Source organism: Apteryx mantelli, chromosome 12, assembly GCF_036417845.1.
Source record: "Apteryx mantelli isolate bAptMan1 chromosome 12, bAptMan1.hap1, whole genome shotgun sequence".
Lineage (NCBI taxonomy): Eukaryota > Metazoa > Chordata > Aves > Apterygiformes > Apterygidae > Apteryx > Apteryx mantelli.
Window position 1 is genome coordinate 2,607,309 of NC_089989.1, and position 15,692 is coordinate 2,623,000.

General features: G+C 40.4%; 1 protein-coding gene across 3 annotated transcripts; it reads left to right on the top strand.

The window, feature by feature from the left end:
• Window positions 1–1,852: 1,852 nt before the first annotated feature.
• Window positions 1,853–15,027, top strand: SEC61A1 (SEC61 translocon subunit alpha 1). Of its 3 annotated transcripts, none has more exons than XR_010885445.1 (13): window positions 1,853–1,958; window positions 3,387–3,454; window positions 4,862–4,927; window positions 5,028–5,106; window positions 6,005–6,136; window positions 6,938–7,047; window positions 7,246–7,399; window positions 8,372–8,532; window positions 9,194–9,391; window positions 9,793–9,984; window positions 11,541–11,617; window positions 12,604–12,868; window positions 14,161–15,027. XR_010885445.1 is itself a non-coding variant. In XM_067303696.1 (12 exons), exons 1-12 carry the CDS (start codon window positions 1,952–1,954, stop codon window positions 12,788–12,790), a joined length of 1,431 nt encoding a protein of 476 aa, XP_067159797.1. In that variant the 5' UTR covers window positions 1,853–1,951; the 3' UTR covers window positions 12,791–15,027. The 3 variants fall into 3 exon arrangements, 1 of the variants encoding a protein (XP_067159797.1); XR_010885446.1 differs by having other exon boundaries at window positions 12,604–12,848; XM_067303696.1 differs by having other exon boundaries at window positions 12,604–15,027.
• The last annotated feature ends 665 nt before the right edge of the window (window positions 15,028–15,692 follow it).

Consider the following 15,692-nt stretch of genomic DNA (forward strand, 5'->3'; position numbering starts at 1 on the left):
GGCTCCTATCTCTATATTTTTTTGACTTCAGATGACAAAAAGGGAGATTTTCACTTTAATATGCTAAGAAAACTAGTTTTGACCAATAATTTTTTATACTTAGAATTGAACTTCAGTGGCAAATTTCAGCTGTAGGACTGTACTCTCATTTCCCCTAAATGTGAAGTTTTTCAGATCCAGAATGGACAACATACAGAGGTAAGCAGAAATACTGAGTTCAGATATAAAGATAAATGCAGATGTTTGTTGAGTTCTGGGAAAGAGCTGGTAGATGTAAAGCTAGTGATTCAGCTTCCATGTCTAATTAGATGGATTCCACATCTAATTATAAGGTTCATTTTCTTACAGTTGCAAACCAAAGTACCTTATTGTCTACAATTATTTTCAAAACCAACAAGAACCCAAGAAATCTGGCAGAGGGCCCATGCAAAGATTAACAGTCTATTTTTTCCACCTATTCTTATATCACAGATAAAGGCTACTAGCATGAGCAACAGGTGGGACTTTTACCCCATGAAGCCAATTTTTAAGAGTAGATATCACTGTGGAGGGGAAATGACTGAGACCCCAGAATACTGACACTATCTATTTTTCAAAAGAGCAATTACAGTAGAGGCACTAGATTGACAAGTGTCCCCTCAGAATCCTTCTGAAAAACCCAGAGCTTGATTCAAAGCTAACAACTTTGAGAAGAGGCTGGACTTTTTAGTCTCCCTGGGTGGAATTCATCTCTTCTAGCTTCAGCCATCTAAAAAAGTAAGTATCTAATCCAAAGCGGTCACCTTGGTTTCCTCTATAGTCAATAGAGATAGATATCCCTGGAGGATGATTCATCTAATCCTAAAACAGATGTGTAAGATGGATGGAGTGAATCTTTCTCCAGAGGTGCCCATCTTTATATCCACTGATCACAGAGTCTAGACAACTACCTAGACACTTGGCTTCTAATTAGCTAAAAGCAGATGAGATGAATCCTTTCTAACATCATATTGATCTGGCACAGTGATGTTATTAGCAAGTTTCATAACAGTTTGGCTTATTTTAATAAATTCAGCAAAATGTTGGCATTTTATTGCATACTTCTACCAACAATCTCCTGGATCTCTGCTGCTTCAGTAATAAAGACACTGGGACCACATATTTGTTGGTGCTCTTGTGTAATATGGTGATATGTTGACGTATCAAGACTTGACACATGGCCCAATGTTTCCTATTTTCATCGGTGTTTCATATTTTATTAGAAGCCCAGCTAGATTTGGTGTGTTAGGGCCTAGCCTCAGGCATGAGGCCTCAGGCCCTAACTGCATGAGACCATCAGCGGTCATTTTGTGTGCGTGGTACATCTCCACAGGGAGTCTCTCATTGCAGAGAAAGGCCTAAAAATGCTACCATAAAGCTGTAAAAGCAGAAAATAAAGGATAAGTGTATTTATCTGTTAGACTCTCTTAAACTAGAGTCATGACTTCTGCTAGCAGAAACATGCGCGCCTCAAAATACCCCGCTACCTCAACTCGTCAACACAACCCTTCCCATATGCCCGTCGCACACGTCTTTAAGATGGAGGCCAAGAAAACGGCGACTACAACTCCCATCAAGCCCCGCGCCACTGCTCCCCCCAGCAGCCACTTGATTGGCTGCATAGCCTCTGGGGAGCCAATAAGCATCGGGGGCCCTCGGCGCGCCGCCGTGGGCCGTAGTGCTCCCTGGGGAGTGTAGTCCGCCTCGGAGGCAGTGCGGAGCACGATGGGAGTTGTAGGCGCCATGTCGGCGCGGCCGCGGAGGGCGGCGGTTGCTGGGGGGACGACGGCGGCGGCGCCTGCGCAGTGGCGGCGGCGCGCGGCGACGGCGGCGCGTGGCAGGAAGCGGAAGGGGGCCGGCTGGGATCAATCCCTGACGTGTCTCTTGGAGGCCGCCGCCGCCGCTTGCTCTTTGCACCCGTCGGGCGGCCGCCATGGGGAGTGAGTATCGGGGCGCTCGGCCGGGCCGGCGGGCGGGCCGGGGGGGCTCCGCGGGGCGCGCGGCCGCGGCTCGGGCCCCGGCTCCCCTTCACGCCGCCGGGACGGGCCCTCCGTGCGGGCTGCTCGCGGCCCGTGCGGCGGGGAGTCCTCTGCGGGGCCGCGCTGCCTCCCCCGAGGGCCTCGGCGCCTGCGGCCAGCCCTGCGCAGGCCGGGCTCCTCTCCCCCCCCTCCGACCGGGGGGGGCTCCCTGGGGGTTTTACCCTTCTCACGGTGAAAGGCTCTTTTTGCGCCCAGGACAAACCTCCCCGGGCGGGGGTTGCTGCTCTGCGGTGCTCGGTGTGTGCCCGCGTCCAGACGCCCCGGGCTCTCGTCAGGTGGGAGCGTGTCCGTTGCCTTGCCGAGGCAGGGAGAGATGCGTAGCACCAAGTTAAAAATCAGTACCGTTATCGGAGTAAACTGTGCCTCCAGATCATGGCGTTTAGAAGCAGGCCAAATGAATTCAAGTCTTCAGAGTCTGCTCCCTCGAGGCAGAACCTCTTAGCCTCTTGAAAAGCGTCTTAGTCGATATATACGTTATAGTAGATGTAGGAGAAACTCAGCTCGGTTAAGGTTAAAACCACAAACCAGTGTAACCTTTCAGTTAACTAATAGTTTAAAATTAAATGAACAACTTCTGTGATGTTGCTTTAAAGTGTTACAGAACTGACACTAAGTTTATCACTTTCCCCAGAGAAGAAGAGAACTGAAACTACTGGTTGCTTTCTTGCACTGCTTTAGGCTTTTTCATTCAAATTAGTCCAAAATATATGTCTGCAGTCTGAGATTTGTCATGAGAGGTTTTGCATTAACTCTGTTCCAAATCGGGCCTTTCAGTGTCTCCTCACAGGAGAATATGTGACTCGGTAGAGAGAACCCCCCTTTTTATATGCTTTTTCTAAGACTGAGGCAACTTTGGCTTTTCTAATATATGGGTAAATCCTTTCCACTAGGAGATCATTGCATGAGAAATTCTGTAAAGTAACTTGAAATATTGCTTATGGACAGTATGTAGGGATTCTTCGGCTGTATGGCCCAAACAAACTCTGAATTAAACAAAAGCAGTCTTGGGTATTGTATTTCTCAAATTTCAGACTAGAGAAGAAGCTATTATGAAATAAAAGTTCAAGGATGTTGATAAACTCGTGCAAAACAGCAGCAGGTTTTTGTGCTGTTACCCTAATCAGTGAAAGTAGAAAGATATTTTAATTTTTATCTGTATCCAGTCCATATTGTATCTAGTAAGGGGTATTTGGAACAGATAATTAAAAAATGCTTTGTTCCTAATGGAGACTTTTAGCATTTAAAGTAAGTGTCCAGATCCTATTTTCTTTGAGTTTTTCCCTGCATTCTTTGTGTATTCACGGTGTCTTTTAACTGATTTTCTTACAGTTAAATTTCTTGAAGTAATCAAGCCCTTCTGTGTTATATTGCCTGAAATCCAAAAGCCAGAACGGAAGGTACGTTAATGAAATTTTCTTCATAGGTCTGTATTTGTGTAATATAAGATGTTTAAAGCATAGTTTGCATTTGAGAATCACAGAATCGCTGAGGTTGGAAGGGACCTCTGGAGATCATCTAGTCCAACCCCCCTGCTCGAGCAGGGTCACCTAGAGCACCTTGCACAGGATTGCATCCAGGCGCGTTTTGAATATCTCCAGAGAAGGAGACTCCACAGCCTCTCTGGGCAACCTGTTGCAGTGCTCTGTCACCCTCACAGTGAAAAAGTTTTTCCTCATGTTCAGATGGAACTGTCTGTGTTTCAGTTTGTGCCCGTTGCCTCGCGTCCTGTCGCTGGTCACCACTGAAAAGAGTCTGGCTCCATCCTCTTGACACCCTCCCTTAAGATATTTGTACACATATTAATAAGATCTCCTCTCAGCCTTCTCTTCTCCAGGCTAAACAGGCCCAGCTCTCTCAGCCTTTCCTCATAAGAGAGATGCTCCAGTCCCCTAATCATCTTTGTAGCCCTTGGCTGCACTTGCTGCAGTAGTGCCACATCCCTCTTGTCCTGGGGAGCCCAGAACTGGACACAGTACTCCAGATGTGGCCTCAGCAGGGCTGAGGAGAGGGGGAGGATCGCCTCCCTCCACCTGCTGGCAACACTCTTCCTCATGCACCCCGGCATACCATTGGCCTTCTTGGCCACAAGGGCGCATTGCTGCCTCATGCTTAACTCCGTGTCCGCCAGCACTCCCAGGTCCTTCTCCGCAGAGCTGCTTTCCAGCAGCTCAACCCCCAACCTGTACTGGGGCATGGGGTTATTCTTCCCCAGGTGCAGGACCCTGGGTTTTTTTGGTTTTTTTTTTTTCCTGGTGGGATAATTGTCAGTATAGGTATGCTTATTTTTGGTGGAGTGCTTGTCCAGTATGTCCTGTAGCATGAATATGGTTGTAAAAGGGTATCTTTGCTGGCAAATACTCTTGTGCAGGTATAGTTATGCCTTAGCAGTGAGCCATGAGTTGTTGAAAGCAGTAAATATTGGAGTGTGAACTATAGTAGTTTAAAATAGCAACTTGAACATCTCTGCTTCTTAAGTTCCAAACTAAGATTGTTTGTTCAGATAATCTTTGCCTTTTTTCCCCACCAGAAACTGTTCCTTGTGAAACTGTAAGGCTTATTTCTGTGGAAGTACTAGTATTACTTTTCACTTGCATAAGCTTGTTTATTTGGATTAAAGTTTCAGTAAAGCTTGTCATTTTCCCTCAGCCTTATATAGTGTGAAAGGGATGAAAAGTTAGTTATTTTCTTCACTATGTCCTATACTTTGTCATTTCAGAAGAGAATCAAATGAGCTTAAACTACTATGAAAATTGACCAGCTATTGTTATTTTGACAGCCTTATTTGCTTTGTTTTTTTCCCTTAGATTCAGTTTAAAGAAAAAGTATTATGGACAGCTATCACACTCTTCATCTTCTTAGTATGCTGCCAGGTATGTTTCTTGCCCTTGTTCTTAAGCTGAATTGTTGAAAGGATGTTACAAAGTCTATACTTAATTTAATCCTATTTCTCTCTGTTGTTTGAAAATTCAGATTCCCTTGTTTGGCATCATGTCATCAGACTCAGCAGATCCTTTCTACTGGATGAGAGTGATTCTGGCTTCAAATAGAGGTATGGTCAGTAATGTGGACTGTTTTGGGCTTACTCTTACATTGCACTCTATTTTAAAGAAGCTAAAATCAGGATCAAAGAGAGAAAAAGTCATTTGATATATTGCAAACTATAAAAAATGTGGGCATTGAAAAAGGCACAGCTTCATGGACAAAATGAGTTTGTCTGGACGTATATAATTATTATATAGGCCAAAAAGTAAGGATTTGGGGGGGGGAGGGGAAGAGGAAGGGTTAAGGGAAAGACAATTCCTAATTACCTGTATAGCTGCCATTACAGTCTTCTGTATATTTTTTAAGCTTTCTGATTCATCTTCCAAGCTATATACTTCTGTTGCAGTTTTCTGGATGACATCTTTGAGTCTATCTCACGATAGATTAGAATTCATGATCGTTTCTATAAATTGTTCAATTTCTCACTGAGGCTTTTTACTGCAGTTGTAAGTTAAGAACAATGACAGTTACCTGAATAAATATGTCATTTGGGATAGCAATCAGTTTATGCCATGATGAGTTCTGTGTATATGCATACAACTTGGAGTAGTCATGAAAGCAGTTCTTTTCTTCATTTTAAAATAATGAATAGTAATATGAATTACAATTGTCAAAGGCATAAAACAATGTAGGAATTTGTTTTTTATGGGGTACAGCTGTTCCAGACAGGAGCAGTCTTTCCCGCAAACACAGTTCTTAAGGTACTGAGAAGTACTACATTGCTTAGCAGACTAGCTTTCAGCAAGCTCTGTTTTCATTGAAAACTTCTACGTTTATGGAGATTTGGAGTTTTGTATTATCTCCATCATGATACAACGGCTGGAAAGTCAAACTTCGAACTTCAAAGGTGACTGGAAATGGTGCACTACATTATTTTCTTTCATTGTGCTTCCTGTGTCTGGCAGGTACGTTGATGGAGCTGGGTATTTCACCTATTGTCACTTCTGGGCTCATCATGCAGCTCTTGGCAGGCGCCAAGATAATTGAAGTTGGTGACACCCCAAAGGACAGAGCTCTCTTTAATGGAGCACAGAAATGTAAGTAACAGCTGATATTAGAGACTGAGAGAATGGTTTGGAGTATCTAACCCTAACCACAGCAACCATAACAGGTTTCTGTCATGCTACTGTCAGATGTTCATGTTGTGCTAAAAATTTCTGTATTTAAGCAGTCTTTTACTGACTGCTTTTTAGCTCATTAGCTGTTAAGCTTTAGAGTGGTTTGTAAAGGAAATGTATCTGTGCAATTGGTATTGCTGTTGTAGTCTCATCAGATAAACTAAGTAATATACACACCATGGAGACCCAACCTTTGAACTGTGTTGGTCAGTCTTAACCTAAAAAGGTTAATCTTAAGATTAAGTTTGTTGTAGTTGTTTTTGCCTTGCAGTTACCTAGAATGGTTCTTTTTCAATAATAAGAGATGCATATGCTCACTTGATAAATGGCTTTTAGATAAACTTGAGTCTTCTCCAGCTATTTGTTGCTGCACTTCAACACTTCCTGATTTGTTTACTGCAAGTAAGTCATAAATTGCTGCAGTGATATCTTAACATCCTCAGAGCTTTCAGTACTTAAAGTCATCTTTAGTAACCCAAAGCACTTGCTTCTGAGTGTATTTATTCCTCTTTTTCTATTGCATTTCTTTCTGTGCTGAAGTGTTTGTGTTATTTCCAGTGCCAGATTTTAGACAACAAAGTTAAATTTGCCCTTGAATTTAAATGTCTTGTGACTTACTTTTATAGGAAGTTGGGAAGGAAAACATAAGTGCTTATATATTTCTTGATTTGCCCACTGGCATAAATCTGCAGAACAAATACATACTTTTTTTTTCTACAGTGTTTGGAATGATCATTACCATCGGTCAGTCTATCGTCTATGTAATGACTGGAATGTATGGAGACCCATCTGAGATGGGTGCTGGTATCTGCTTACTTATCACAATTCAGGTAATTTCTAGTCCCACGTTCTTATCCTTGCTCTGAAGGGGTCAAAAAAGCAGCCTCTTGGACTGTTGCTTGCCTCACGTGTAGAGAAAAGAAATCAGTGTGTCTGCTTCCTCATTTGTAGTCTTTCCTTGTGTTTTAATACAAGCTTTGTAACAAATCAAGAAGGGATGTGAGTAATGCTGTGTTTCTCTTCTGCAGCTTTTTGTTGCTGGATTGATAGTTCTGCTCTTGGATGAGCTCCTACAGAAAGGATATGGTCTTGGTTCTGGCATCTCTCTCTTTATTGCCACCAATATCTGTGAGACTATTGTATGGAAGGCCTTCAGCCCCACTACTGTGAACACGGGACGAGGTAAAGTGGCATGTTCCGTTCCTTTTACTTGCAGTAGGATTGAAGTATAGCCTGAAGCATAATAAACCAAGTAGCTTCAAATTCATAGCCTTCATATTCTTTGGTAATTTCAGCTCTTTACAGTCTTATGTAGGACAGTACAATGATCACTTAAAATGCAACTATTTCAGTTGCAGAAAAGTCTTACTTTTTTCCATGAGAGCAAAAAACTTTTTTTTTGGCAGTATGATAACTTAAATGTTTCTGGCATCTTAGTTATGTAGTTGCCATGCAGTGAATCTTGTTTATGCAGAAAGTGCTCCTATGCAGGGTACAAGTGCACAGTTTTTTCGGGGGGGGGTTGGGGGGGGAGGGGGAGGGGGGTTATTATCTCATAAGGTATTTTATGAATGCTACTTCTTACAATGCCTCCAGTACAACTTTATAGTGGTAGACTGCTACTGTATTAAGGCTGCTGCCTAATTTATTGACAAATATCACCTATTTCTTTCTACTCCTTGAATTTCTTACTCTTTGTTCCAAAGACCTTATTGTCCAAACCTAACAGATTATCTTGTTAGGTACTGTAAGGTAGAAAATGGAAGCGAGGTTACTGCATTTGCTGTAGTACAAATAATAACTAGTGGTTCCCCATGAATGATACCATAAAGCATGTTGTCTCTATCTTTAAAAAAAAATTTTTTTCAATGACTTTGTGAATAGCAATGTTTCCAGAGATCAATAGTCATCCCATTTGATTTTGCGGTTGTGATTAGTTTCTAGGCCACTACAGTGGGATTTCCAAAAATTCCTGGTACTAATGTAATTGATATGAAAGAAGACAGTGGTAAACCTCAGAGCATGTTCAAGATGAGAAAGATTGCGGCAATCACATTCTGAATCCTGTATTTCAGAAGTATGCCTAATGGGACAAAGCACTGAAGTTTGGAGACACCATAGCATGCCTAACTTGGTTTTCTTTTCCGTTCCAAGGCATGGAATTTGAGGGAGCCATCATTGCTCTGTTCCATCTTCTGGCTACTCGTACAGACAAAGTCAGAGCTCTTCGTGAGGCCTTTTACCGTCAGAACCTCCCCAACCTCATGAACCTGATTGCTACCATCTTTGTCTTTGCTATCGTAATCTATTTCCAGGTCAGTTGGAATCAACAGAGTTGTAAAACTCTTTGTGATAGAAATAAATCAATATTCTGCTTAATTCTACAGGAAGTTACATTTTTATCTTCTAGTGCATTCAGAAGACTCACTTTTGGGCCTGCAACATCTAGATGTTCATTTAACATTAGCTTCTCCTAATCAGTTTCCACACTTACTGTAGCCACTCAAAGACTTGAGACCTCCTTTGGTCTCTGAAAGAACAGATGAATGTGTATATGTAATAATACCTTACCCCAAATGATATTACTTTTTGCTGGAAAATACTTTAAACTCTTTAAGCCTGAATCTCTTAATGTTTGTTTCAGCAGACTGCTGAAGAATATCAAATAGGTTTTGATTAGTTTTAATGTTTCTTTTTCTGGACACTATGCTCAGTCTTCTTGCACCTTCAGATTTCTTCTAATGTCTAGATCTTTCATACCTTTTAAATGTGTGAATTTAGACAACCCTGCAGGTTTCCAGGGCCTTGGCAAAACTGTTCACATGGATAGTTCCTCTAGGTAGTGTATGTGATACTTGATGAAAACCGTTGTGGATTTTTTATTGTTGTTAAGGCCTTGTGCTTGCAATTGATGACCTATGGTATGTGTTCAGCTCATCAGGATACAATAAGGTTTTTCTTTGGAAAATTTTTCAGGGCTTCAGAGTGGATCTTCCTATCAAATCTGCTCGCTACCGTGGCCAGTACAACACCTACCCTATCAAGCTGTTCTACACTTCCAACATTCCTATTATTCTTCAGTCTGCCCTTGTGTCCAATTTGTACGTCATCTCCCAGATGCTTTCTGCTCGCTTCAGTGGCAACTTACTGGTTAGCCTACTGGGCACTTGGTCTGTGAGTATTCCCTCGTGTCTTGCATACAGCTTTGTAATAATCATATTAAAATGCTTAGTTGAAGAGATGGTCTGTGTAAACATTAAAGTGTGTTACTACAGGTGATCTTGTACACTGAAACTTCTAGATTAGTAACTTGTTTAAATTGATGATAGAGTATGAGACTTGTGAAGAGTCTTGATGTTCTGTCTCCATTTACTTTGGGCTCTTCTCTGCCGACCTGTGTATTTTTGCTTTTCCGTGCTGTATTCCATTTCCACATTAGAAGCTGCTGAAAGTTGAATCTTTGTGTGCTGCTGCAGTGATACTCTCAGTATATGGAGGTGATGCATAAACCCAGGCTTAGCTTAATGGCTAAGAAATAGTGAGAAAATTGGTGACCACTTGCTTCCTTCTTCTAGGACACATCGGCTGGAGGCCCGGCTCGTGCTTATCCAGTTGGTGGACTTTGTTATTATCTGTCACCTCCGGAGTCCTTTTCTTCAGTGTTAGAAGACCCTGTCCATGCAGTTGTTTATATTGTATTTATGTTGGGATCCTGTGCTTTCTTCTCCAAGACGTGGATTGAAGTCTCTGGCTCCTCTGCCAAAGACGTAAGTTTAAAAAAAATGGGGTGGGGGGAAAATACATGATAGAAACAGTGTTGTAAAAGAAATATAGCCTTTCTTCTGAAATGGCTATTGTTCTGGTAATCTTGTCAGTTTTATTTATCATCTGTATAAACAGAAACTTAGCTCTTTTTGGTCCAGAACAGTTTACAAATAAAAGGCAAAAATCCTTTTGTTGAGGGGGGAGATGAAGGTTAGAATGAGGGTATTTTTGCCCCACTTTCTTTACTCTTTTTTTCATAAACAACAACAACAAAACCCCGAAAAACATAATTGCTTTCACTGGCATGAGGAAGCTTCTGACATTACTGCATGACATCTGATCAGTGTGAGAGAAGACAAGGTAACATGAAAGGTGGAAACTTTTTTAGCACCTAACGACAGTTGCATTGTGTGCAAGGCAGGGCACCACTTAAGGACTAGTAGGTAAAATGTGAATACATGTCTGGCATAAGGAGATCTTCATTTCTTTTTGGGGAAGGTTAACTAGAAGTTACTTCTGTCTTGAGAGAGCAGACGTTAGTGTACCTGTGCCTAGTCACTCAAAACTTTATTTGTTATAGGATATTTGATATTCAGCCTCTATTTCATTCTGAAATTGGAACTGGAAAACAAAATGGAAAGTAGTTGTCATCATGGGTTTTTTTGTATTGTGTGGTTTTGTGTAGGAAATAGTTTGGCAGCCGTATGGAATGGTTTTAGTCCATTCTTTAACAAACATGTAATAGTTGTTGCATAGTTACTGTAACAGCGTGAGCACTCTTATTTTGGACTTGCATCTAGTTGCTTGTTGTCAGACACGCAGGGAGACACAGCCATGTATAGCTAGGTTTTCTTTCAGTATGAACCAACAAACAACTTTTAACCCTTTAATGCACTTTCCTGATGCTGAAGAAAAGGATTTTAAGCTCATGTTAAGCAACATCAAAAATTGATAAATCATTGCTTAAATGTTCACAACGTAGTAGAAAAGTGGTAACTTAACTGTCCTGATGTGCATGGTTACACAGTACTTTGGATTCAGAGACAAGCAGCTTAAGAGGTTTCCCTGCTAGAGTTTCAGTACCCCTCAGATGGTTAATAAAGTGTTTGCAGGGCACTATTGTAACCCTGTACAATTGCACTAATCCAGTTTTAAAATAATGTTCCAAAAGCGTTTTCTTTCTAAGCTGCATGATTTATAATACAGCCCCACAAATACTTGTTAGCTCAGCTGAATTGTTTTGCTAACATGTACTAAACCCTAACCGGTACAGGGTAGGTGACAAAACGGGAATTGGCTTATATGTATGAGAGCCTGCCAATTTCCAGATTTTTCTTTTCACAATAGGACAAGAATTATGCAAAAGCTTTGCATAATTGACAGTGTGGAGAAGTGCCTATGACTGCAGTCCATCCAAACATAAAATATTGGATAAAGTCAAATTATTAATATAAAAATTGTTTTTGCTGAAGTCTCTTGCTTCTGTTTTCACATACTACTTGGTTTTATGGCCTTGGCAAATGACACTAAACTTGCTCCGTTTCTTGCTTCAATGCAGGTTGCCAAACAGCTAAAAGAACAGCAAATGGTAATGCGAGGCCATAGAGAAACCTCCATGGTACATGAACTAAACAGGTGAGCTGCACATTTCACAGGCTATGCAAAGTGTTATGGGGAAACAGTGCACATTTTGCTTTGGCTTCCATTTTCTAGATGCTAAAACATGGATATTCTTTCAGCTTCTGTGTTATGTGCCTGAGACATAGTATACTGTCTCTTGTTATTAGCTGGATTTACACAGTACAGCCTGCTCTTCTCTTACAATTAGAGAATGTGCCTTAAGCTCTAGGGCTTTTATTTTCCTCCTGTTTTTGTTCTTTTTCATTTTTATACTTATTTTTACAGGATAGTTAATAGTGAGGGTTTAAATGTAATTGACTACTTGAAACTGATGCACAAGAACTTTTACAGTAATTCTTAATATGTTAATATGTCTTAAGAGGTCTGTTTTCACACTGGGCTTCCTTTAAAAAAAAAAAAAAAAAACAGCTTCTTAAATCTACTGGATGTAGAGATAGGCAGGGGTTTGTCTCTTAAGTTTTCTGATTGCAGGGTAGGACTCATGCAACCTTCATATTACTGAAGAATCATCACAGCTTTAGATTTCAGTCATCTGTGAATGACTTGGAGAGTTAGTAGCAATGCATTTCATCTTAGTGCTCAGTTACATGGAAAATGGAAATATTTTCTTTTCTGTAGCTTAGCAATTTTTCCCTCCAGTCAAATTGAGTTTTTCTTTCCTTACCTGATGTATCAGCACTATTACATGTGCCTTATTTTGGATTGTTGGACCCGGAAGAGAAGAGGGTATTCTGCCATTGACATTTTTCTGTTCAGCTAATAACTTCAGTCTTTTTTCAACTACCCAGTTAGATGATCTCTATAGTCCTCTTCCTGTTCTCAGTGGGGTTGGTTTTCTGTGAAAAATCTGCTTCTCCAAATTGTGTATTTTCCATAGTTCCCGTATACCACCAACCACCACAAATGTACTGCTAATACGTTTCTAATATCCTGAGCGAGGTCTAATGGTGTCTTTTCTATTCTCATTTTGTGTTTTACAGGTACATCCCTACAGCTGCTGCATTTGGTGGTCTCTGTATTGGCGCCCTCTCTGTCTTGGCAGACTTCCTCGGGGCAATTGGGTCTGGAACTGGAATCTTGCTTGCCGTCACTATCATTTATCAGTACTTTGAAATTTTTGTAAAGGAACAGAGTGAAGTTGGAAGTATGGGAGCTCTTCTTTTCTAAATGTAGCTTCTCATGGACCCAGGAAGAGGGGAGGAACATTCTTGAAATATCCAGTCAGGTGAAAAGAAGTAAACTTGAGTATGTCATTCTATAGGAACATGTATTTTAATAATGTTTCCAAAGCGCATTCCCTTATGTTCAAACTTTTCTAGCATACTGTTCGCATTTTATAAATTGCTGGGGAAAAATGTGCAAAAAAAATTTTTTAAAGAAAATTGTTTTTTAATTATGTGTTAGGAAAATCAGCTTTCTGAACTGGATTTAGTTCAGTGACTCTTCCATTTTTGTTTCATCCCCTTTCAAAAACGAGCATACCTGAAGCCTTCACAGGTTTTAATAAATAGTTATGGGGAGGATTGTGTGTTTGGAAGGGATTTTTTGCATTTAACTTGTGTTTGCAGCTCCTTTGCAGTAGTGGTGAGAAAAATCTCTCCCTCTAATGCTTGAGTTCCATAGTTATGGTTGTAAGCACAATGTTTAATATGTTCAGTTTTGTGGGGTTTTTGTTCAAGTATGGCAGATTTGGGAGGCAGTTGTTTCTTTTTACTAAATTATATCTCTAATTCCAAATGTCTTGTCTTATAATTACTAAGCTAGGCCTTGTCAGATGTTGAATATTGGCTTGAGACTGTTGTCAGCTTTCTTTAAAAGTCAGAATGTGTTCTTTCCCACCACCCCTCCTCCAGAAGCAGAAAACTCAGGTCAATCTAGATTCTGCCAGAGTCTGTGCCTAAGAGTTGCCACTTTGAAACTTGGTAATACAGGCAGCTTTGTTTAAAAAAAAAAAAAAAAAACCAAAAAAAAAAAACCACCTTCTAATTACAATTTCCATTGCCATTAGCCATAGCACTTCTAGTTCTGATACTAACTGACAGAAATGGATGTTACAGTTGTTTAGATGCAAATCTCCTTATGCCCTTTGCTAAAGCTAAGTTTCTCTCGTCAATAATAAATTCTGGACATGTAGCAATCAGGATGTTATCTGACTAGTCATATCTAGTGAATTTTGAGACCGTTGCCACAGAGGAGTGTAAAAAGAATGTGTGTACTTGTCTCAGTTTTTTCTCTGTAATTCTAGAGATGAGACCCTTGTCAGGTAACTCCTGTTATTGCTCATGTAGAAGGCTTTACTGTCCTGTAGCTTCATTGACTTGAATAGTGGGTATAAAAATACTTTGTCAAAAGGCTTTGGGGCTTCTTTTTTTCAGGGTCATGCCATCAAATTGAAAAAATTACAGTAAAAGGCTTTAATGGACCAGAATAATCCTTAATTTTTCATTTTAATTTAGATTGTCAATATTAATCAGGTGCCTAGGACCAAATGCAAATATTTGCGTATGAGTCTTGTAAATACACTTTTCCTCAATCAGTATTGGACAACGTGGAAACCAGAATGAGAAGTGATAACAGTGGAATGTTTCTCTACACTGCATCAACATGACTTTCTGTGCATTTTTGCCATGTTGTGCTGACAGTATGTAAATTATTATTTCTGCTTGGAGCGATGGGACTTCCTGTTATGTTCCCCAAGAAGCACAGATGACATCCAGAAGCCCTTGTTTTAATGCACTGAGCTCAAATACCAAATGCATGAGAATTTTTGCGAATCCTGTATGACAGACACCTATCAATAAAAATGAAACTCCTGGATGAGGATCAGAATCGGAAAAGGAGCACAAGTGCCAGGAGAAAGTATCCATGAAATGGTCTCTACAGAGTATTCACTGTTACTTCACGCTACCTTCTGTAGTTTTCCTTTGTCTTTTATAAAGTAGCATGCCACAGCACAACCTTTGATGTGAAATTAGGGGCAGTTCAAAAGTGACTTTGAAGGGTGAGGGAAGGAGTGCGGTGTGTTTTGTTCATTTGTTTGTTTTGGGGGTGGATTTTTTTTTTTTCCAGGAAGACCAATACAAATCTTTTCGAAATGAAGAGGACTTCACTTCTGGGCATGCAGTTCTGGCAGGGCTGGAGCTGTACTTGTGTTTTTGGTCATGTCATATCAGTTTGAATGAGTTGCAGTTTAGACCATTGGTTCTTGAGCGTCTGAGCAGCACTTGTTTTATGCATCTGTATTTTTGCTGTCTAGTGCTGGAATCTTTGTCTATTATCAAGCAGCTATGTCCTCAAAGCAGGACCTGCTGATCAGGATGGATGTTCCCAGTGGATGTTCACAAAAAGAAATAATGCCTAAACAATCTGCTTTATAATGAAATAAAGTACATCTTTGGAGCTAACGCTTGGCTTTCAGTGCTTTGAATATTGTTACAATTCTAACAGTTGTAGAACATTGTTCCCTGGCTAAAAGATTACAAAAGTTGATCCCTCTTGAAACGGCTGTTTTGAGAGTGTCAATATAAAATAGAGAAAAAATGTTCTTGCTTTGAAGCCTTCTCTCAACAATAGGTTGTTAACACCTTAAACGCTACTCTGAATTTACCCGGTGCATTTGTATTCCAGAAGAGCTGCAATTTAAAAGGTGCTGAAGATGTGCAAGTAAATAGTGGGAGAGTAAGGTAACGAAATGTCAGTTTGACCAAAAAAAAGTGTCTCCATATCAAGTACCGTGCCCGTCTAATTTTTTTTGGTAGCATGACAGTAATAATGAGATATTAAATACAGTAGTATAACTTGAGTGCTGACAATATCCCAACATTATTTCTGCCCTCTGAGTTTTTAAACTCAGGTTGGAGTAAGGAAAAATGATGCCTACTTCCTGAAGTAGATATTTAAAAACTAATTTCTGAAAATACTGCTACTGCTTGTAAGTAGTATGGCCTAGACTTCTGTCATGTGTGAAGTCATCCTAAATAACAGCTTAATTTCTGTAAGTTGGGACACTTTATTTTTTTTTTCCCCTTGCTGCATTTTTTTCCCCCCAAGAATTTGCATTAGTAATAGC